Consider the following 24,435-nt stretch of genomic DNA (forward strand, 5'->3'; position numbering starts at 1 on the left):
TCTCCTTAAAAGGCTTTATTACTGAAAGATTCTTCATTTTACAGAAACCACTTAGCAGAGGGAATTTCTGAACTAACCCAAGCCCCTTACCTCCCATTTGATAACCTGGCATAATGGCTGGCAACTCAACACAGACAAAAAAACAAAAACAAACAAACAAAAAACACACCTCCAAAAAATAACAGTCAAAGTCACAAAGACAAAATTGAAAATGAGGAAATTTCAGGTGAAAATGCTGAAAATAGAAAAAAACAAATTCTTTAACACAAAAACTAATAACTAATTAAACATAAGTAAATAATTGCAGAAATGAAAGAAAAATCCAAATTAAAGGACTCAGATTTGGACAAACAACATGAAGATATAGAATGCCTGCTAACTGAAACCAGGGGAAAATGTTGAAGACAAAAACATCTCAGAAGTGCAGACAAATGGTATCTAAGGAAGAAAATATATAATTAAAAATAAAGTAAGGGACATGAAAGACAGAAATGAAGAGAGTCAAGATAATGAAACAGAGGTAAATAGAAAAATCAGAAAGAAAGTGATAATTATAAGAGGCAAAGATCTAATACACATACAATTAACTGGAGTCCCTGAAAATAAGATGGCACAGTGTGTCTCTAACTGTGGTCTGTGAGGCCATTCTGGAGTGATGGGCCATCTAAGACAACTGGACTGGCCTCTTCAGAAAGTCAGTGCTGTGAGGAGAAAAAAAAAAGATGAAGGAACTGTTTTAGATTTTAAAAAACTAAGGCAGAAAATGAAATGCAATGTATGATCTTTGAATCCTGGTTTTAAAAAGTGTAAGACCTTTTGGGACATTTGAGGATACTTGAATATGGCTGGGTATTATATGACGTTACAGAATTACTGTTAACTTTCTAGTTGTAAACGTTCTGGTTGTAATGTGGATTTGTGTTTGTTTAGAAGGATGCCCTTATTCTGAGACAATGAATGCTGAAATATTTAGGGATGAAATATATTGTCTTCAACGGTTTAGAAATACATATATATACAGGAACAGAAGTAAAATATAGCAAAGATCGGCAATTGTTGAATCAGAGATGGGTATATAGAGTCAAATGCGTTCAGTTTTCCCTTTTGTTTGAAAATACACATGATAAAACAGAAACAGCACATCCCCACAACATTACAGTGTGTCTCCTGTGAGGAAAACCCATGCACACACGCACTCAGGTTATCTACGTGGCATGCACGGTGCTCCTTTTTACAAAACTTAAGAGTTTGGAGTGGTGGCACCCCCAGTAAGTAGCATCGTTCTATTTTAAATATTTTAATTTCCATTTCACCCTTGATTTCTGTGTTCCTTTCATCCCATTAGGGAATAGAATTTGGGCTCTGCCTAGTGACAAAATCAATCCACTTGTGAGACTACTTCACATTTTAAAAAGCAAACCACTCCATTTTCAGTCCTCCTGACTTGAGTCCTTTCCTTATGCAGGCTGGCTCCAAGACACGTCCTTTAACTGCTTTACACCAAGAACCCTCACAATCCTAACCTCTTACCATTCATTGCACCTTCTCTGCAAGATCTCAACCTTGAATCACTCCAACCTGAAAATGCACTCCCCCATGCCACTTCTTCCACAGAGCTTTCTTTTCTTGATCTCCTCCCATCCTGATGTGATCCAGTCCCCCTTAGAAATCTCGTACCACTCTGTATGGCTGGTGTCTCGGATGCACAATCATCTCTACCACTCTTGTGACAGTTACTTATATTGCCTTGTTATTTGCAAAGAAATCTAGAATTTTGTATATTTAATTTGTTAAATGGTCACAACATTAAAAGAACTGAGAAAACATCCATGGAACAGTTAATGTATTTATTATTGTTATAATTTGATGAAAAGGCAGTGTTTGTTAGATATTTCACTGGAAAATTCTTAATTCTTGTCACTGAAACCTGTAAGCAACTGAGCAGCTTCTGTCTGTACCTAAAATACAAGAATAAATGTTGCAAATCAACAGTACAGCAGAAATCAACTTGTGAAATTTAAGTTCATAAAATCTAAGAGTTTCCAAAAAGCCAGGAGAGCACACTATAAAATTCCTTTTATCTTGACCTGGTGAGACTCACAGAGCCCTTCCACATTAGTACACACCCCTTGCTTTTTATGTTCTAGAAATCTTACTTGATCTGCTGTATATATCAAACAGGACTAATTCTACACTGCAACACATAATTCACACATCTGTTGATAGCAGCTATTTGCTATACACACTTGAAATTAACACTGTTATTTTAACAATATGCACTTAGACAACTACGCTTTTAAAGAAGTTCCTAATTCACCTGTACTTCATGGTGCCTCAGTGGAAACATTAGGTTTCCTTACTCTATTGGTGACATTTTACCTGTTTATCCTCCTCTGTGTGCGCTGGGTAGTCCTTGGCTTTTGTTAGCCAGAAAGCAGCAAGCTTTTTGTTACGTAGCTTCAAATATGTCTTTCCTAACAGAAGCAAGTTTTTGCTGTAGAAGTTTGGATCCACTGTACATAAGAAAGAAAAACAAATTTATCTCACGTGAAAGAGTATTGCTCTTATTTTTAAGGGCTTAGTTTTTTGGCCTAAATTCCAGTAATATTTTGTGTGGTCAATAAATGATTAGGCTAACTGGAATTCCCTTTTGTTCTATCATTCTATTCATATCTCAAAAATTTTATAATATAATTACTATTTATTGAGTGTCTACTATGTGCTAGGCACTACAGTATACACATTTCTCATTTCCCACAACAAGTGTATAAAATAGATACTCCATTTTGGAAGAAAACATGGTCCTGAGAGAATGTACGCCCCATAAGGACAGGGGTTTTCTTTGTATTATCACTTTTATTCTCTGTATCCTAAGTGCCTAGAACAGTGCCTGGAACTGTACTCAATGCACATTTGCTGGGTGAGTGAATGAAATCATGATGATACACACACTTGGGATCAGTGTTTACTGAATGTGGGCTATCCTTAAACATCGATAAAACAGAGTCACTGCTCTTTGGGAATTTACAATGAAAAGGAGAGGCAAGCATGAGCACAACCAAGCGTCACATGAGAGTAAAAGGAAGGCTCTCACTGGTGGACATAGTTAAAGTGCTGTGAGAAACCAAAGAAAAAACAACGGACACCTGGGCTGACTTGGAGGCTGAAGAAGATTTTAACAGAAAAAGGGAGAACATTCCTGGCTGAGGGAAAAATGTGAACAAAAGCCTATGAATGAAATCATGTGACTGTTTCACTAACTTCATTAACTCTTTACAGTTTGCTCCTATCTACCTGGGACCCTTCTATATTCAAAGCATACTTTTTCCTGGATATAATTTATGATTAACTCCATTTGCTCCTTAACCCAAAATTTACTTTAATTTGAACACACTGTGAGATGCCATGGCGATGTGCTTAAGGTTTCCCTGCAGTTAAGTAAATTCATTCATTTATTCATTCATCTACTTATTCAGCAAATTTGCCAAGCATTATATTAAACAATGAGGATGCAACTGGGAGCAAGAAGACAGTCCCCACTTTACCTGAATTTGGTTTTAGACACATAAACTTCATACTGTGGAATGATAAGGGCCATGATGGTGGAAGTAAGAGGTACTCAAGCATCGGAGAAGCCTCCCAACCAGTCATGGGCCATAAGGAAAGGCTGCCTAAAGGCTGCCTTCAAGGTAAAGCCTGGAGGGTGACTGGAATTCCTGAGGATTATTTTAGCTCCACAAGAGTATGGCCATGTTTTTCTCAACATCCCGAACCCCTAGGTCTCTAAGGCCCTATTTTAACTTTACAGTTACACTTCTAAGTCTCTCTGAGGAAACCGCATTCCCAGGTCATATCTATGATATGTAAAACTACCATTATGAGAGGATATCAATGGAAGATGGTAACAGTAAATGAGGATAAATATATTACAGAGTTAAAATTCAGACAATTCTTTAGAAGTAATGTTTTAAAAAATGCTTTGCTATCAATGAAAGCTTTTGAACAAGTTCATATGAGCAGGCTCTCAAATGTAATAAACTTTCTTTAGTTTTCTTCTGATTAAGTTTTACAGAAATATATTTGCTTTTCTTTTTTTTTTTCGGTGTTCCTGGCAACACAGGGCTTCTGTCCCTTACTGCTCTAATTTGTGCTGTAAATATTAGGGAGGATAAACAGGATAGGCTGATGTTAGTTTCTAGACTGGCTATTTCTTCAAGTAAGAGTGACATGAAACTCTTCTTCACAAAAGGCAGTTAATCTGCAACAGAACAAAAACTGGCCTGAGAGTTTTTTTTAAAACCAGGTCTCATCTAATTGCCATCTGAAATTTGCGAAGAGTCAATCTTGAAAAAATATTTTTTTCTTATTATGTAAGGTGACAGGTGTTAACTACACTTACTGTTGCAGCTTTTCGCAGTGTACACAAATATCAAATCATTATGTTGTACACGTGAAACTAATATGTCAATTATACTTCAATTTTAAAAAATAAAAATTTTTAATGAAAATAAATATATGTCTCTAATTGGCTGTGTAATCTTGAATAAACAGTTAAATCTTGACAGGTTAACTATTCAAGATTACACAGCCTTCTCAAAAAGGAAGGCTGAATTCCACTAAAAGAAGGACCATTCCAGAACTGTAGCTCTGAATTCAGAAGTGGGCTGTTTCTCTTACTCAGGTGATCTTTAAATAAGGACTTTAAAAATTATTGGATAATGTCTAGCTAAAAAGTTTATTAAATATATCAGAACAAATAATTTATTTTTGTTTAAAAAATTTCTATTATACATATGAAGCATTCATCAATTTCAACAATTAGTATGTGAAATTAAAAACGTTACCTTGCTCTGCTCTGTGAAAGTAGCCTAGAGCCTGTTAAAAACACAAAGAGCCCAAACATAAGGAAAAGGATTAAAACAGAATCAATACTAAAAAAGCATTTTCTCAAAAGATCTATTACTATGTTAAATGTAAGATAGGAAGTACATGAAAACATCTTAAAATAATGGTCCCCCTTAAAAAAATGATCAATTCATCAACAGTAAGTTAGTTAATACAGCAAAACTGAACATAACACTATTAAATCATCAAAGTACAGATTACAATATGTGGACCACTTCTAATAATAACGTGACTGCTCTTTAGAACTTGTACCAAACCAGCATCATATGCAGAGAGGAAAGAACATTATCATGTGCACCTCAGGTATTTTGATCTCCCTCTTCCTGAAGCATCACGGTGACCACTGTTAAAATTAGATTAAGTCAAAGCTGAGTCCACTCAGTAATACATAGGTTGCGCCAGTGAATATACACAGGTGTACCAATGAAACTCCCTGCTAATTCTTTCTGTCCCACTTAAAGCTTGTTATTATACAAATATTGAGAAAGCTTCTTCAATTGCCTATTTCCTTACTCTAAAAATTTTGTGATGGGTAAACCCAAAATCCTTTTCAGATTTTATTAACAGGAAAATCAAAAGGCCTTGGACATATGAGACACTATAAGCCTTTCAAACCTGCTTTAAAAAAGATGTTATAATTACTCTTCCTTTATCAATACAAACACATGCTTTATTTTCCAGGTGAATGACTATTACTGTACAGAATGTGTACCTAAAACATACTGAGAAATAGTTGCTGTATTTCTTGTTCTAGTTTATGACTTTGGTGTAGATTTCAAACAGAAAATGAAGGTAGACTTTAGCCATCAGCTATATTAGCTGACAATATACCAGAATTATCAGCCACTCACCTAAAGGGAAAAAAAACACTCACCAGTCATGGACAATACGTATTAAGACTTTGTGATAAAGACAGTTGCACTGGGTCATTAGAAACGTGCTCAAGTCCCTCACTGATCAGAGCTCCAGATGTGTGGACACCGCAGCGTGGCAGAGCAGTTAAGGAATCAGTACTAACTTAACAAAGGACATCACACTACCTCCTCGTAGGTGGAACTAGGAGGAGCTGCAAACAGCATTTTAGCAATTCTTCTTTGATACCAAGGCATTTCAGCAAAAGTGTAACACCTACAGGGAAATAAAACAGCACTTACTCAGCTGAATTGCACCTTCTTTTTTTCTCTTAAAGAGAACTAAACATCTTAACATTTATAAAAGGAATCTTCTCCTGTTCTATGTTTAAAGAATTTGTACTTTACATAATATCCAGCAGGTTAATATTCATACTGAATTACCTAGAGACTGACTTATATTGATCCATCAATTAGGATGTATTTTGTGACTAAGTATAAATAGTAAGAAATATTTGTAACAGCAATGGTGACACACTATCACTGACCTCTGAACGCTCACTTTGTGCTAAGTGCTCCTCTCCTCTACTCCTTACAATAACTAAATGAGAGCAAATCATTATCCCTCTTTTTCCCATAAGACAAACTAACTCAGAGAAGTGAGAAAAAAAAAAGAACAAAACTAAACATGATATGCATAAATAATAATGGCAACTAACAATTTAAGTCTACATATTGAAAGAGTGAGGCAAATGTTTAACATCCAGAGTTCCTGACAACTTTCTGAAATAAGTAGGAAAAAAAGTGTTGGATCTTAATTTGTGTCTGAACTCCCTGAGAAAGAAACTGTCTCACTCACCAGCATCTAACTTGCTAACTGTCCCTCAATTATCATTAATCCTCAGTAAGTGTTTTGTTAGTTTAATATGTCCTTTATCCTGAAGGATATTTACTTCTCTTTTAAAAGAGTTTGATACAGTACTTTGCACTGTTACCCTTCTTAGAAGACAATAAACACTTAGATCCGCAGACTACACCCAAATAAAACAGGGTAAACCTGTCTCAAGAGAGACTCTTAAATCAGAAAGCACTTAACACATTGGTATATGTTCATACTAGCAAAATTATGATGTACATTGAACAAAAGTTGCATAAAAATGGAAAGATACTGAAAGTCAGATTATTCCTCAGGTCAACCAGACTGTATCTGATACACACTGAAGATTCAAAGATCCTCTTAGGGCATCCTGTATTACTACAGTTAGATTAATCCAATTTCATTTTAGTCTGGCAAATAAGAATAGTCTTTCCCAACAAAGGGAATTTAAAGGTCTAACAAAAAGTCTCAATGCTTTCTTATTTTTTAGTCTTAGTACATGTTTCTAAATGATGTAAATAACAGTGTTTAACATGATCACAATCAAATTTAGTATTTCCTAAATACTAAACTAAATAACTAGTACAACTCCTAGTTAATGTACGGTTTAGACACTCTTGGCTGCCAAATAATATTTTAAAATATTTTAATTTTGCTTTTTTACATACTACAAAATAAGATCATATAATACCACTGAAACATTTAAAGAAATTTTCTTACCAAATACCCATAAGGTGAACTGAGGTAGCATCTTTAGGGTTCAGTTCAATTGCTTTCTAACAAGAAATGAGAAAATGAATCATATTTGTTTTTTAAACACCAATAAGTCTTTTTCTATGTATGATGAAGCCATGATTTTAAAAAAAATTTGCAACCCTGAATTTCAGTTTTTCTATAATCAACTTTCTTCCTCCTGATTCTTTTAATTTGTTTCAAACATGATAGCTATAAATGAATCTAATTTTGAAAATAACCTATAGCTCTCAATAGTTCTTCTAGATTAAAGGAAAAATAAGTAAAGAAGTTCTTTTTGGCAATTCCCATATGAATACTGAATAAAAGGTATTCTTAAAAGAACAAAATACATAATAATTTTACAAAGTCTCTCCCCGTAGGCAGATTTGATTTAACTGCCCCATCTATACTTAACAAAGGAAAAGTAACTATTTACTCACAGAATAATTGAATAATTATGTACAATATAAGTTGATAAAGTCTCCCTATTTCTACTCACTGTGTGAAAGTCCTATGTAAGTTAATGTAAAGCATAAACTACAGAATACTTTAAAGAAATTACTCCTCCTTTTATCCCTTATTTTGCAAACTGCTAAGGAAAGCTCACAGGTTGATGTTAATCCTATTGAAAAGACCCTTTTTTAAAAATTAAGACTTCCTAGTTTATGCTTTTCTGTAAATCCACATTTTCACTTGCAGCTAATAATGTTTGAGACACACATTTTGAAATACACGTATTGGTCACCAGAGTGGGCTGGGAAGCCAGACCACCTAGGTTCAAATCACAGCTCAATGACCTCTAACCTTTTGACCCTGGCAAGTTCTACACTCTTTCCATGCCTTAGTTTGTTCTTTCACAGAATCATGAAAGTAGCACACCTACCTCATAGGGTTGAGGTGAAAATTAAATGAGCACATAACAGGAGGTGCTTAACACAGTATTTTCTATCACCAGAGTCATTATTATTTTTACTTTTCATAAGGACCAGACACTGTATTACTAACACTGGTTAACGTCAGTAGTAGGAGAGGAAACAGCTAGAGTAGGGAAAACCAAGTATGACTTGGCAGAAATCTTATCTCAGTAACATGGGTAAGAATCAGCCTGGACCTAATTTTTACTTTTCTATAAATACAGTGATATGATTTATATGTCAAACTATATTTTAAAGTATATACAATTTATATTCTAAGCAACCTTTCCCAATGAGAGTTCCACTAGAAAATTAAGCCCTACAAAAATTACGTGAATAACTATATTGTCCACTCTGCCAAAAATGGTAAAGAGCTAGTCCATGCAGATTCAAGGGAGAGAAGTTAATTCACCATACACAATGGATGTCTTGGGATGTTAGAGTTTAATTTTCTTATGGGATAGACTGAGAGGGGCTACTCTCAAGCAAAGCTTTTCTAATTTTTTTTTGCCATTAGTTTACGTGTCTTCAAAATAAGTACAAAAATAATAATTTCTTATGACTTTAAATGTAATCATGGAATTGAAAATAAAAGTAGTATAAATGATCTTTTTAGTATGTAAATACTAAATTGTCACTTTTTTATATATACTTCACACACTTGGAAACTCACACAAAACACTTATTTTTAAATACTGTACAGCCTTCACTGTTTCTTTTAAAATATACATTAACATATTTTACGCAATTTTTCATTATTCACATTGGAAGTTATTTGTCATATATTTCTATATTCCAAGGCAAAGTAATTTAAGTGATTTTTCTAATGCCACTGAGTAAATTACTGTATTTCAGTAAATTGAAGACACCATAAAAGTTATGATACATCATTACTTTATGTTCCATTAAGAAAAGAAAAAAAGCACTGCCAATTATAAGATACTGCTGATTATATATAATGCAATCTGATTTCAAAGGTCTTAAAATGTGAAAAATGTACATTATTTAATTGAAATATATATGTAAGAATATACATATACATATGTGTGTATATACTATTTATATACTACTGATGCCTGAATATGCCCTAATCCAATGTTCTTTCCACTTGTCATTACATAAACCCAGGAACTGAGACTATAACCATAAAGTGTTTCATCACTTTCTCTTCCTTTGTTGTTTTTTTTTTTTTTGAGATGGTCTATAATATCAAAAGAAAGAAAACATTCTGGATTTTTAGCTGCAGTTTTTTTGTTGTTTGTTTGTTTTACTGGACAATGGAATAGTGTATTTGCAGCACATCATGAAGTATATAAACTCCCGCAGAATTTCAGGCACCTAAGGAAGAGCTTACTATAAATAAGTAAATTAACTTTAGGGGGAAATATTAAAATACACACACACGTAACATACACTCAGAGACCATAATCATGTATCACTGTGGGAGTGGTATGAGTGGTATGTCAGTTGTGTCAGCCTGTTAGATGAGACCACACACCCTAGCACTTGGGACCCTGTATGGTCCCCTCCCACATACTCTGGTCTTGGCCACATGACTTGTTTATTACGTCGACAGGTTCTTACTAAGTGTGATGCAAACATGCTTGATGTAAGTTTGCACACTGGAACTTTTTCCTTGGAACGTTCACTCCTGGAAGCCAGCTACCATGCTATAACGAAGCTTTGGCTGGACTACTAAAGGATGGAAAGAAAAGTAGAGAGAAACTGTCGCAGGTGAGAGGGCATCTTATCCCTGTCCCAGATGAGGGCCCAGGTAAATGCAGCCATCTAAAGACCTCAGCTACAAGAAGCAGAACAGAAGTACCACTGTGCACAGTTAATCCACAGAATCGTGAGAAATCAACTGTCACTGTTTTAGGCCACTATGTTTGGGCCTATACAGTAATAGATAAATGAAACAGAAATCTACTCAGAAAACTAATGACTTTTAACATTCATCAGTACCTCAAAATGCTCCTTGATAATGTAGGAATTGGCAATTTTAGCCTTGATGCCTTCATAATCTCCAACATCACTAATACAGATGGCATACCACTAAAAACAGAATAGGAAAAAGATGTAAGAATAGTAACACACAATAATAGTCCATTCAATACAAGGCAAAACTGAATAACTATTCCTCAGTAGTCATTCTCATTTAACAAAAAGCTGAGCACAAAAACCGTATTAAATATACTGGAATATATATTCCTCACGGAACTCAAGGAGAGGACATGTTTTTAGAGAACTGTATTACAAGGCAGAGAACAGTGAATCTCTAAGAAAGTTACCAACACAATGGAGAAAGAATGATTCATATTTACGGTATGAATATAAATTTAGAAAAAACGGTCAATTTAGTAACTATCATTTATTTCCGCCTCCTCTTTTCTGGGTGTGCTGCTCCCACATCTGCACTGTTACAGTAATAATACCATATCTGTCAGTTGTGACCTTGTCCCCACATCCATGGCTGGACAACAGACCCAAACTCAGATAATCTAAGTTTTTTTTTTTCTCTAAGAACTGAATCCAAAATATCCAAGCTTCATATACCCAGGTGCTGTGGGAAGTCACAAGACTTAGGATGAGAAAAAAAGTTTCAGTTAAAAAAGATTTGCAGATAACAGCAAAGAGAAAAGACACTGAAGCCTCAAAGCAATTGAGCCAGTTTTTCCTGAAGCCTAAATGCATCGTGCCTTTAGGTTCTGTGAAATACAATAGTTTTCTTATAAACACCTCCCCTTTTCTTTTTCTTTGAGTTTACATCTGTGAAATTTTAATAATTATAACTAGAAAAATTTTAACAAACACTTAAACTTCTGTTTAAATCTATTTTCCACCAAAATCTTTTATCTTGATATTTTTATTGAAAATTAAAAAGTATAATTTAAAACGCATACCCTCTCTATAGACCATGCTCACTTAATCTCCACAGACAGTTACCCAGTTCCCCAAATTCAGACGACTAGAGGGGTCATACAGCGTTTCAAGTTTGGTGCTCTGATCTTTTCCCATGTATCAAGGCTCTAGATAAAATCACCTCCTCTTATGCATTTAACTATCATCTATACACAAAGCAAACACAAGCTTACGGATGAATCCTCCACATTCTGCTGAGGTTGGCATTTAATTACTGCATAGGACTGTTAATTTATGATATTCATACTAGCAAGATGATAGGAGCTGTGATCACGGGTGATTTTTATTTCCATATTTGTACTTCAGTTTCAATTTCCAAAGTGTCTGTTTTCTGTAGTGAGTTAATTTTAAAGGAAAGTTTTATAATAGATCTTCTAGCCAAGAAGGGATAATAGATACTATACTTACCTTCTTGCCTGAAACACTAAAATAAGCAAAGTAAAAGAAATAAAGACTCTCAAGACATCATACAGGGCAATAGTAATAACTTGAGAGACCAGAAACAAACGAGATGACTGCCCTATGACTGCCCTGGAGACATACCCAGGTTGAAGCCCAGGGAGGCAAAATAGGCTAAGCAGTCTCTTTTCTTTGAAGAGATGGAACTGGGAGTCTGCGGAAGTCCACATGGCTGGAGTTCACAGAGAAGAGCACTGAAGAAGAGACAGCTGACCAGAGAACTACAGAGGGTCACCCGTGAGCGTTCAGCTGAGTAAAGGTTAACCCCTGCATGGGAAGAGGCTACGCAAGGCTAGAAAAAGAACCCCTCAAAAGGTTTAGAAATACAGAGCTCACAAAGAGCTACAAATATCAGTTGTAGGAAAAGACAAAAACCCCTCAATATTAAATGCTACTCTCGTCCTGCCTAAAAACCTTAAAGCAAAATCCAAAAGATCAAACTGTTTGAGTAACTCAACTGTGTCCCAGAACAAAGTTCAAGAATATTTTTCCAGTTTTATTGAACTACAATTGACATACAGCTAAGTTTAAGATGTATGAAGCATAATGATATGACTTACAAATATTGTGAAATTACTATCAAAGAATATTTTTAGTATTACAAATATACCCAGTACCCAACAAAGTAAAATATATAATGTCTGGCATCAATTAATCAAAAATCACAAATCATACAATAAGACTCTTACTGAGGAGAAAAAAATCACTCGATTAAAAAAAATCTATAAATGGCATAAATGATAGAATCCACAAAGACAATAAAACCACGATTATAACTATATTTCATATATTCAAGAAGCAAGATGAAAGGCAAACATATTAAGTAGAGAAATGCAAGATACTAAAGACAGAGCAAACTGGAAGAAAAGCTTACTGAACTTGAAGACACAGAAATGAAAATAACCAAAATAAAAGACCGAGAGGGAGAAGAGTAAAAACCAAAACACACAGCTCATCACAAAACTTCTGGACAATTTTTAAGTGGGCAAGCACATGTGTAACTGGAGTCCTAGAAGAAGAGGAAGAGTCAAGGGTAAGGACCAAAAAACTTTTTATAAAAAGAATGGCTGAATATTTTCCAAATTTGATGCAAACTACAAACCCACAAATCCAACAAACGCTATGAAACACAAGAAACATGGAAAAAAACCATACCATGGCACATCACGTCAAATATTTTACAACCACTGATAAAGAAAGAAACAGCCAGACATCCTCCGGCCAAGAAAAAGAAAAATACCTCACATACAAGAATTAAAGCAGATTTCTTACTAGAAATAAGGCAAGCTAGAAGATAGCTAAGCAATATCTTTAAAGCATTCTTTACTCAGAAAAAATATTTTTCAAAAACAAAAGTGAAAAAGAGAATTTTTACAGTGATAGAGATGTTAAAAGAATTCATCATCAACAGACTATAAGAAATGTTAAAGGTACACATGTTGAAGGAATGTTCTACAGAAAGGAATGATGGACACTGTGATGGTAACTATATGGGCAAACATAAAGACTCTTCCTTCCCTTATTTATGTCTTTTTAAAAGATAATAAACTGTTTAAGACAAAATAACAAAGTATTCTGGGATTTTTAACATATGCAGAAGAGACAGCACACTAATAGCACTAAGAGCAGTTATTACTACATGAAGTGTTGTATCACTTGAGTGGGCTATAAGTTAAAGATGTATATACTATAGACCTTAAAGCAACCGCTACAGTAATATAATACAGAGTTATAGCCATTAAGGCAATAAAATAAATAAAATGCAAAGGTAGAAAAAGAAGAAAATGAAAACAGATGGATGAAACAAAAAACAAATAGAAAGATAAGAAATTTAAATCCCCAAAATATCATTAGTCAAACAACCCCTTTTAAAATTGCATCCAAAAAAATAAAATACTTAAGAATAAACCTGACCAAGGAAGTGAAAGACTAATATGTGGAGAAGTACAAAACACTGACAAAGGAAATTAAAGATGACTTAAAGAAATGGAAAGATATCCAATGTTCTTGGATTGGAAGAATTAATATTGTTCAAATGGCCATACAACCCAAAGCAATGTACAGATTTAATGCCATCCTTATCAACACCCAGGACATTTTTCACAGAACTAGAGTAAATAATCCTAAAATTTATATGGAATCACAAAAGACCCAGAATTGCCAAAGCATTACTGAAGAAAAATAACAAAGCTGGAGTAATAACCCTCCCAGAACTCAGACAATACTACAGACCCAGAACTCAGACAATACTACAGAGCTACAGTAATCAAAACTGCATGGTATTGGTACAAAACCACACATATGGGTCAATGGAACAGCAAAGAGAGCCCAGAAATAGACCCACAAGTTTTGGTCAATTAGTCTTTGACAAAGGAGACAAGAACACACAATAGAGTAGACAGTCTCTTCAGCAAATGGTGTTGGGAAAAACCGACAGCTCCATGTAAATCACTGAAGAACACTCCCTCACACCATACACAAAAATAAAGTCAAAATGGCTTAAAGTCTTAAACATAAGACAAGATACTATAAACCTCTTAGAAAAAACATAGGCAAAACATTATCTGACATAAATCTCAGAAATGTTGTAGTCTACCCAGGCAACAGAAATAAAAGCAAAAAAAAAAAAAAAGCCTTCACAAAAATAATTTATCAAACACACTAATGAAGTTACAAGTTCAAGAATGCAAAGAAAAAAACTACTTCCTTTTGGAAAAAGTTCTAAAAATTAATCTCTTCCCTACTTTTTGAAAATGGAACAATTTTCTTTCCTATGTCAATTAGGGATAACAGATAAGTATAAACCTGAGGTCCTCTCAGTACATGTAAAAGTTTCATTACTTTGAGCACCTCACCTTATGAGCTGCAAAACTTGACTCATTTTTTTCTAGTGCTCTTTTTGCATACTCTAGGGCTTCATAGACCAGGAGCTTTTTCTCCTCTTCTGAGGTTCCGCTAAGTTGAGCTATATCACGTGATGCCCGTGCCAAACGCCACAGTAACTCTGCATCTTCACTAATTTGAAATAAAATATAAATAACAACCATTTTAGCTCACATTTAAAAACTGTTGAAAGTCACATCACTAATGAATACATATGATCTTTCATGTCAGTGAGGATAAGGCAAGCAACATGGTATCAAAAGCCATTATTCTTCATGTTAAATTTATTATTTTCTATCACACAAAAACTTTACCTGCTAAAAGTCCCTACAAAATATCCATTATTCTTAAGTATTAACTTAACCCATAATATCTAAAATACTAAGTTCCTTAGAAAATATCTCATATTTGACTCTCTAAACACTTGCCCTACAAAATTCAACATATAACTTGAGGCTTGATTTCAGCGGCTACTATGCTTCAGACAACTAACTGGTTTAGACAGTACTATAAAATACATAAATTTATAGACAGGGTCATGCTCTATAAAACAGAACTGCCATATCCCTAGTTCCAAATACAATACCTAGCACAAAACAGGTATATGGTAAATGATTGTTAACGAATGAATGATTAAATGTAATGTAACCTCAAAGTAAATCCTACCTTTGAATGTCATCTATGCCATGATGCATGGAATATTTAAAGCAAGGGCTTTGGACTCCTTGAAGAACTGACATTGAAATATGATTATATAAAATATGAAATGGCTAATAAATAAAATGGAAACCAAGATTTAGAGTTAGAAATATTTTTTAAAACTAACCTTACATTCCTTTTTATTAAATGTTTGTCTTTAAGCCCACTACCCTATATATTTCTTAACAAAAAATGGTATTCACATAAAACTGTGAAACTAAAAGTAACAATAGTATATTTATAATGCAATGACTAGGAGTAACTATCTTATAGCTTACTTTTCAAGTAATTACCAAAATGACTATAAAATGCCAAAACAACCACCGCAAGTTACTGAGGGGAGAACGGAGAAGGAAAGTTGCATCCTATAGACATTTTAGGAAGTAAATTTGATGGGTCCTTGGGGGGAAAAAACTGGTTTGGGGAGTCTAAAAAAGGAAGTTGAAAAAAAAAAGGACAATATTTTTAGTTTAGGGGATGAGGTAGAGTAGTGATCTGGAAATGCAATTTAGCCTGATTTGACTTATTTTATGGGGCTGAATCTCCCTCCACTCTACCCTCCCCCCCAAAAAATAAATGCACGTATTAATGGACTCTGGACTAAAAAGATAAGCTGATAGTGAAAACAGAAAAAGGTATTTCTGGATCATCTATGAGACTGCTTGTACAGTGACACAGAGATAGTAGTCAATGGTGGTGTAAAATCATCCTATCTCATTTAAATCTTAAACCAGTAAGAAATTAATATAAAAGAAATGAGAAATAAATAATATACATAAATGAGATAAATATCTATTCAGTGATTACCTTGTATCCAAAACAAAGTAACAAAATGGAAAAAAATATTTCAACAGTCTATTCGAATGAGTAAATTGAACCACCTTTTCTAAATCAATGAGATACATGTAGCACTTCTGAGTCATTTAACATAAGGAAAAAAATCACACTATAAATTAAACTCTTAAGAAATGTTATTTTGAAGTAAAAATTTAAAAAAAACTATAAAAATTAAGCACTAAGAATATTCAAGTGTTAAATAACCAAAAATTTGAGGAAACCACAAACCCAAGGCTATCACACACAGCCCACCTCTCTTTGTATTGGGATAGCAACTGATAAAGTTTTTCTGTTTCTCCACTTTCATACAGGTAGTCTGCTTGTTCGAGGATTTCTTCAATTCTGAAGACTATAAAAGAAAAAAGACACAATAAAGTAGGTCTTCCCAAGCCAGATGGCAATAATTCTAAGAAACATAAACATTTTCATATATAAGCAAAAGAAAGTAGATATAGAAATCACCTATAAATAAAGATCAGAAATTCTGAAGACTCTGGATGGAAGCACAGCAGAAATAAGTATAAAGTTATCACACACAGTAAATGATTTACTGAAAACATGGAAAATAACAAATTAGAAAACTTATTCTGGTACTGACTAAACATGATACATTTTAAAAAATTAAAAAATTTCCTATGAGGAATTTATGCCACACAGTCTTTGTTGTTGTTGCTGCTATTAAGTACCACCCACTGTAGAAAATGATGACATAACAGCCATTTAGAGCACTGAAAATTATTATATTTGCATAGACGGTACCACACTCTTTTACTAGATCCTTCTTATGGCCTAACTTATACAGACATCGTTGTGGAAAAAGAATCAAATCTGTCATCAAAAACTTAGACGAAGCTAATTACACAGAGGATCTGAAACTTACCTCATTGGCACTATACTCCAACCAACTCATTAATGAGTTTAGACATTACAACAAAACCTGTAAGCCTTACAGAGAGGGTAACGCTCTAAAGAAGTTGACTAGTTACTAAAAACCCAGGTCTGAATTTCAGATATTCTAATTATTACCAAGGAACATACACATTTAATTTTGTCTTCTATAAAGGTGCTGTATTACTTAGTTCTATATATAAGCCAACATTCCAATGTATTCAGTTAATGTACTTTATTTGAGGTTAAAAGTGTTTTTAAGTTTATGAAAAATTAAAATCTAGACTGAAAAAAAAAGCAAAAACAAAACCTCATAAATTTATGACACAACTGTGTAAAGCAAACTATTTTTAAAGTTAAGATCATCATTGTAATTATAATAATTTAAGAAAAATTAAATGACAACAGCAAAGAAACCCGAAAATTAAGTAAAGATTTTTTCCTCTATCATCCTACTTCAATCTGGTTAGGTACTATAGTTTAATATCATTCCCTTGGCTGGTTAATTTTCTTAAGTTTGCTTCCACTCTACTCTGTATTTTTATCAATGGTGGATTCTCCAAATTTGGGTTATGAAAACCCAAAGAATCTTAAAAAGAATAAGTAGTAGCCTCAGTATTCTTAGCTGGTATTTGTGGCAGGCAGAATAATGGCCACATTTTAATCCCTGGACCTGTGAAAATGTATAGATTACTAGGGCAAGGGGGGGGGGTAATTTTGTAGACAGAATTAAGGCTGCTAATCAGCTAACCCTAAAATAGTAAATTAACTTGGATTAGCTAGGTGTGTCCAATACAATCACAAGGGTCCTTAAAAGTGGAAGCAGGAGGCAAGAAAAAAAAGTCAGAGTTGGTATGACAATGAAAACAAGGTCAGATGCAATCACTGGGGAATTGTAAGTATCATCCAGCATCTGGATGCTAAGCAAAACAGCTGGAGGGCTAAATAAACAGAGGAGTCACTCTACCCCATTTCCTTTTCCCAACTTTCATGAGTTGTAGTTTATTCAAAAGTTCGATATGTAATCCTCTATTATCTCTTCAGTAACTTCAGAATGGTAGCTTTAAACAACTTTAAAGCGTGAGCTCTTCCTGAATTTCCCAAAGTTTTTCTATGCTCTTTTTCAAACGGACCTCTACTTCAGGGGTCAGCTTTATCTTTAAGGTCTGCAATACCATTTCCTCCCAGAATACAAGGAATACTAAGAAATACTTCTTATTCTGTAGAGGTCCTTACTTATGGTGGAAACTCTCCTAAGATTCTTAGAAATGCTTTCTATTCAATCAGCCAAACATAAGCTACTGGCCCAATTAATATAACCTTTCCTTTTAACCATTTCATAGCCATAGGTAATCACTTCTTTATGGACATCTTCCTACTGCTCAGGATCTTTACCCATTTCTACATCTTGAGTTTCGATCCTTCAGAGGGACACAGCAATGTTCACTCCACTCCACACAGGTAAGTTGAGTTTCCATGCTCTCTAAGGATCCATCTATGACAGCTTTCAGAGTAGATACCATTCTTTTGCCCAATAAAGAAATGGAAACGGGTAGAGTTCAGATTACAGCCACTTCCAGTAACATGGTTCTGGGAAACACAAAGTTAAGATATCCACCGGATTGGAATCAAGTATCAGTTTGCAGCCAGGACTATACTGGGTAGTATGAGAAATCACTAATTTGGAGATGGGCACACTTCATTTGACTACAGCAAGGTGTGTTTCTCTTTTTCCTGGGCGTGCACCAGGCTGGAGTCTGCAGTGACGAGGCAACCTTTGCAGGAAACAGTATTTGGCATTTTCAGTGAAAGCGCTGCCATGCTAAGCGCCACTGTCTCAGCCTCCAGTCTGCCTTCAGCACCATCCTCAAAGGCAAGTTCATCACTCAGGCCTTTTAATAAGATGCTGCCAGGCCAACCAACCCTGTTCCACTAATGGAGGTCTTACTGTGATGAATGGTTTCCTCTAAACTGGAATTCTTAAGAAGTTCATACTTAACCGTGGCCATTTTGGAAACAAGAGTGAAGGGCCAGCCATCCCCGAATGGGCTGTGTGAGCCTGGCTGGGAGACAGCCATCTCTGGGCAAAGGACACTTGCCCCTTCAGTGCCTACTCCCTGGCTGCTCTGCAGGACTCCTGTTACTCATGACCACTCTCTCAAGGGGTGAAAGAGGAAAATGTAGGAAAGCCACACCAAAGTTCCTTCAGGTGCAAAGTAAGGAAACAACTCCCTTACCTCTGCTATAGTGACTGTGCAAGGTCACGCCCCAGATCATGCAGGTCTCACAGGGGCCTAGCACCTTAAAATCTTCTTTTTAATTTACTAAATATGCAGTAATTTCTTGTCATTAGGACACTTAAAAAACAGACTACGATCACTTAGGCTATAAATAATTTTGGCTTTGCCTTTCAAAGTGCCATATTGTGTTGCTTAGGGAAACATTACATTTTTATACTCATTTCTGTAATGAAATGGTGCTAAAGCACACTGAAGCTATGACAGACTCGAAAAGAAACAGATAAGAGTTCCAATCTCTGCTCTGGTACTTTCAGTTTGAAGAAGTTTCACTTTGTGAGCTTCCTTTCAAAAATTAATATAATGGAACAGACAGAAAAATCTTAAAGGTGCAACCATTGGGCACATCCCTCAAGGGATGTTTTAAAAAAACATTAACATTGTACTGTGAAAATAGGGCTTGTCCTAACTATTTTAAAAGACTGCTGTGAGAGTTGGAAGTTATAGTGAAAAGTGTAGGAAGTTTTAAAAAGCTGAGCTGTTATAAATATTTGCCAAAATATGTCATTGGATCAGTCACAAAACCGAGTCCTCTACTTTGTCCTTAATGAAAATTATGTTAAAAAAAGAAAGAAAAGGTAAAACAGAAATGTAATAATTCAAATATCTGCTTTCATTAAATATAAGAATAATCACAAATAAATGAAATCAATTAATAACTAGTAATTTTTAGCTAATATTCTCAAAATCTTCATCTACCAGAACTTTAATAAGAATATCTATTCAAAATCAAATCTCTGCTTCTTTCTCCAGTCACCTTCTTGATGGTTAAAAAATGAGGACTGTGAAAAACAAAAAGGCTTATTATATTAACCTATAAATTAAAAGAGTTTTTGACACAACATTGTAAAATGACTATAACTCAATAAAAAAATGTTAAAAAAAAGCTTTTTCTCTAATAGATAGAAATTTTGGCTCTATCCACATATACAACTGGTTTAAATTTAATTTTTAAAATATGGCAAGTCTTAACATACGTTTATATATCTACAGGTATGCCAAATAAAAAATTTGATGGAATTTTTCTATTTTTCAACCAGTTATTTGATATTCAGAACCAAACTGCATTCTATTTGTAAATAAAATATTTCTATCTCAGAGTAACTGGGCCTTTCTTAATTACATCAAGAAGAGTGTAACACCTTGGCGGTAAGGAAACAAAAGAATTGTTGTACCTTTATAAATGATTGGCAAACTTCTTCTATAAAAATCCAGAAAGTACATATTTTAGGCTTTGTGGGCCAGATAGGGTCTCTAGTATATTCGTTTTTTTCTCCCACAACCCCTCAACCCTTTAAAAATGGGAAAAAAAACATCCTTAGCTCAAGGGGCCTATACAACTATAAAGTATTAATGGAGTATTTCTCACTGAAGCTCTACCTGCTAGAAAGCATTATATATACATATATACAGACACACACACATATATACATACACACATATCCCAGATGATAAGCAGAGAAAAGCAGAAAATAATCTAGCCTATAACATGTTAGTTTCATTATCTATTCAAAAATAACTAAATTATTAACAAAATATAACAAACAAAATAACTCTAAGTGTTCCTGGCGTTTAGCTAAGCTTACCTTTGGCTGCGGCGTGAACCACAGCAGCTTGGGAAATGACTTGGTAAGTTTCAAAACCCAAATAAGACAAGGCTGAGAATAAAAGACTTCTTTTGAAGGCTCCTGGGTTTCCCATCACCTGTGGAAAGAATTATGGTCACAGTTATCAAACTTAGAAAATCTGCGGGAGCTGCTATCTCAAGTAAAAATTACATCAGTTTTCTCCTACCTCCAAAGCCATCCCCAGTACCTCCATTAAAAAAGAAAAAAATAATAATAAAACAAATATATTAAGAACTCATACAACTCAATAGCAAAAAAAAAAATCAAAATGGGCAGAGGACCTGAAGACATTTTTCCAAAGAAAACATACAGATGGTCTAGAGGTACATGAAAAAGTGCTCAACATCACTAATCACCTGGGAAATGGAAATCAAAATCACAATGAAATCTCACTTCATACCTATTAGAATGGCTGTTATCAAAAAGATAAGATATAACCAGTGCTGGAGAGGTTGTGAGAAAAGGGAACTCTTGTTAATGGAAATGTAAATTGGTGCAGCCACTATGGGAAACAGTATGGGGGTTCCTCCAAAAATTAAAAATAGAACTTTAATATGATCCACCAATTCCACTTCTGGGTATTTATCTAAAGGAAACAAGACCAGTAACTCAAAAAGATATCTGCACCCTTATGTTCACTGCAGCATTATTTACAATAGCCAAGACATGGAAACAATCTAAGTATCCATCAACCAATAAATAACAACAAAAATGTGAATATATATACGTATTTCTGTATCTATAGATATGTATATATATAATACACATACACACACAATGGAGTATTAGTCAGCCATTGGGAAAAAAAGAAACCTTGCCATTTGTGACAATATGGACCTTGAGGGTGTTATGCTAAGGGAAATAAGTGAGACAGAAAAAGACAAATACAGTACAGTCTCACTTATATATGGAATCTTAAAAAAAAAATCCAAAGTCAAAGACAAGAGCTTAGTGGTTGCCAGAGGCAAGGGAGGAGCGGGGGAAGGTGTGTGGGGAAGAGCTGGGTGAAATGAGTGAAGCTGGTCAAAAAGTACAAACTTGCAGTTGTAAAGAAACATATCTTGGGGATATAACGTACACCACGGTGACTGCAATACTGTATTGTATTTGAAAGATGCTGAGACAGTAAATCTTAAAAGTTCTCACCACTAGAAAAATAATTTGTAACTGTATGGAGATGGATGTTAACTAGACTTACTGTGGTGATTATTTCACAATATATACAAATATCGAATCACTGTATACCTGAAACTAGTATGTTAAAGGTCTACATCTCTCAATTTAAAAATAAACAAAATAAAATAAAATGCCCCCTAATGATCCCTGCTTTCTGATATTCATTCCCTTTTGTAGTCCCCCTGCCTTAAATGTTGGCTAAACTTACTGCCTCCCTTGTAAGAAACAGACTACGCAGAAGCAAAGGGATGTTACTTCCAAGATGTGATTATAGAAAGACTGTGTGTCTTTCATTTTTGACACTGACTCTCTCGTGTGTTCCTTCCGATCGCAGGTCTGCCTTGGGGGAATCTAGCTGCTGTGTCTTGAGGCAGCTCTGAGGAGAAGCCCTCCTGGTGAGTAACGGCCTGCTCACAGGCCGTTGAGTGAGCTTGGAAGCAAAACTTAACCCTCTACCCCCAAACTCAGGGTTCTCATGAGACCTTAGCAACTAAACAGCTCGATTCAACTTTAGGAGAGATCTTCAGCTAGAGGCAACCGGACAAACCTCACCTGGATACCTAATCAACAGAAACCATGATATAATAAAAGGTTTCTGCTTTAAGACATTATGTTTTGTGACAATCTGTTATACAATAACAGATAACTAATAAACTAGCACATGCCTGACTTTCCAGCCTTGCTTTATTTCAGTCTACTCTCCCATTCCAGGATTCCGTTACACTTTTAGTTTCCCCAAAATGCCACTTTTTCTTACTCAAGGCCTGTATCATGCTGCTTTCTTTACTGGCATATTCTTTTGTCCTCATCTTTCCTTTACCAATTCCTAATCTTTTTTTTTTTTTAAGGTATAGTCAGTTTACAATGTTGCATCAATTTCTGGTGTACAGCACAATGCTTCCATCATACATGAATATACATGTATTAATTCTCATATTCTTTTCCGCCATAAGCTACTACGAGATATTGAATGTATTTCCCTGTCCTGTACAGTATGGAAACGAGGCTAACTAGTTTCGTACTGAGTACTCTTCCCCATCCCTCTGCTTATATCATTTAACATCAACCCATCTAGCTATAAACTCTTCCTAGGAAAGGGATCAAGCCTTACTGTCTTTCATCCCTCCCTTTTCTCCCCGCCGCCCCCCATAATTCCGAACATAGCAAGCAGTCAAAAAGTATCTTAGAATTTAAAATAGTGAAACACCCAGTTCAGATGATATATATGATCACCCTCACCCTTCAATACCCTTTCAGAGGTAAACAAACCAAGGCCCACAAAACAGTCTAATAGAAACATCAACGCTGGGATGACCATCCAACATCCTGACAGCCTCCCTTAACATTATGCAGATAAAACATGAAACTCAAAAGTAATTTTTTTAAAACCCAGATAAGTGCAAAACCAATGTTTCTGAGTCATAGGAATTCAAAGGTACACCACAAACTTTTCAAAGTCTAGTAGACTGATAACCTCAGGGGCTGTTGTGGAATCTGGCATTACTGAAAGTGAAAATGACCCCACAGCGGCCCAGGTCTTCTCCCCTCCCCCCCGAGTTTACACAGGAAAGACCGGCGGGAGACAGGCTCTCGGGGCAGACGGGAAGGGCGGGGTCTCTCTCCGCGTCCTCCGACCCGTTTTCAGAAAGGGAAGGAGGTTTGCAAAAGAGAGAGGATCTGGCCGCCGCGGTCGCCGGGAGCGCGCCAGGCGCACCGGGCCTAGTTCCTTCCTCAGGTCACCACATACCCCAAGGTGGTGCGGGGCCACCAAGCCTGAAGGAGCAAGGGGCCGCCGGAGCCCAGCCGGCAGGGGAGGGAAGCGGGCGCCAGGACGGCGCGGGTACCTCAGAGCCGCGGGGTCGCCAAGGAACGCACCGCCCGCGGCTGCCGGCAGCACAGGTGGGGAGCCGAGGTGCCGGGGCGGAGCTACGTCCCAAAGGGAGAAAGCGCCCGAGCCGCACGGCTACAGCCATGACCTACAACTCGCAGGCGTGACCCTTCACCCGCTTTGGGCTGCTAGGGAGCGGGGCGGAGCAAAAGGCGCCCGACCCCTTCCAAAGAAAGCCGCGTCTACCCGCTTGCTGGCGGGCGCCTCTTCCGCTCCGCAGCTTCCGGTCCGCGAGTTCTGGGGGCCGGAAATAGCCCGCTCGGGCGGGACTTAGAAGCCTTTCCGCGCCTGCGCAGAGTAGACTGGGGCAGTAAGCGCGCCGCTGGTCGCTGACTCCCTTCTGCGTCTCCTCCCTGGGGCTGGGGGTTTGTTCTGGTGTGGGCGCGAGCAGAGATCACCAGAACAGAATGGAAAGCTCGGAAACAGACCCGAGAATTCACATATGCAAGAAAATAATGATTTGTTATTTATAATTC

General features: G+C 35.9%; 1 protein-coding gene and 1 pseudogene across 5 annotated transcripts; both read right to left on the bottom strand.

The window, feature by feature from the left end:
- Positions 1–24,202, bottom strand: RMDN1 (regulator of microtubule dynamics 1). Of its 5 annotated transcripts, none has more exons than XM_045514370.2 (10): positions 23,916–24,201; positions 20,854–20,971; positions 16,335–16,431; positions 14,519–14,678; positions 10,248–10,337; positions 7,354–7,409; positions 5,946–6,033; positions 4,845–4,875; positions 2,380–2,513; positions 1–701 (listed from the first exon to the last, which is right to left on the bottom strand). In XM_045514370.2, exons 1-10 carry the CDS (start codon positions 24,042–24,044, stop codon positions 696–698), a joined length of 909 nt encoding a protein of 302 aa, XP_045370326.2. In that variant the 5' UTR covers positions 24,045–24,201; the 3' UTR covers positions 1–695. The 5 variants fall into 5 exon arrangements, with proteins under 5 accessions (XP_045370326.2, XP_045370322.2, XP_074211136.1 ...); XM_045514366.2 differs by lacking the exon at positions 1–701 and adding an exon at positions 1,833–1,958; XM_074355035.1 differs by lacking the exon at positions 1–701 and adding an exon at positions 1,833–1,958 and having other exon boundaries at positions 23,947–24,194.
- LOC123615930 (L-lactate dehydrogenase A-like 6B) lies at positions 16,441–19,144 on the bottom strand (annotated as a pseudogene).
- Positions 24,203–24,435: the final 233 nt, after the last annotated feature.

The sequence above is a fragment of the Camelus bactrianus genome, chromosome 29 (genome assembly GCF_048773025.1).
Source record: "Camelus bactrianus isolate YW-2024 breed Bactrian camel chromosome 29, ASM4877302v1, whole genome shotgun sequence".
Classification (NCBI taxonomy): Eukaryota; Metazoa; Chordata; class Mammalia; order Artiodactyla; family Camelidae; genus Camelus; species Camelus bactrianus.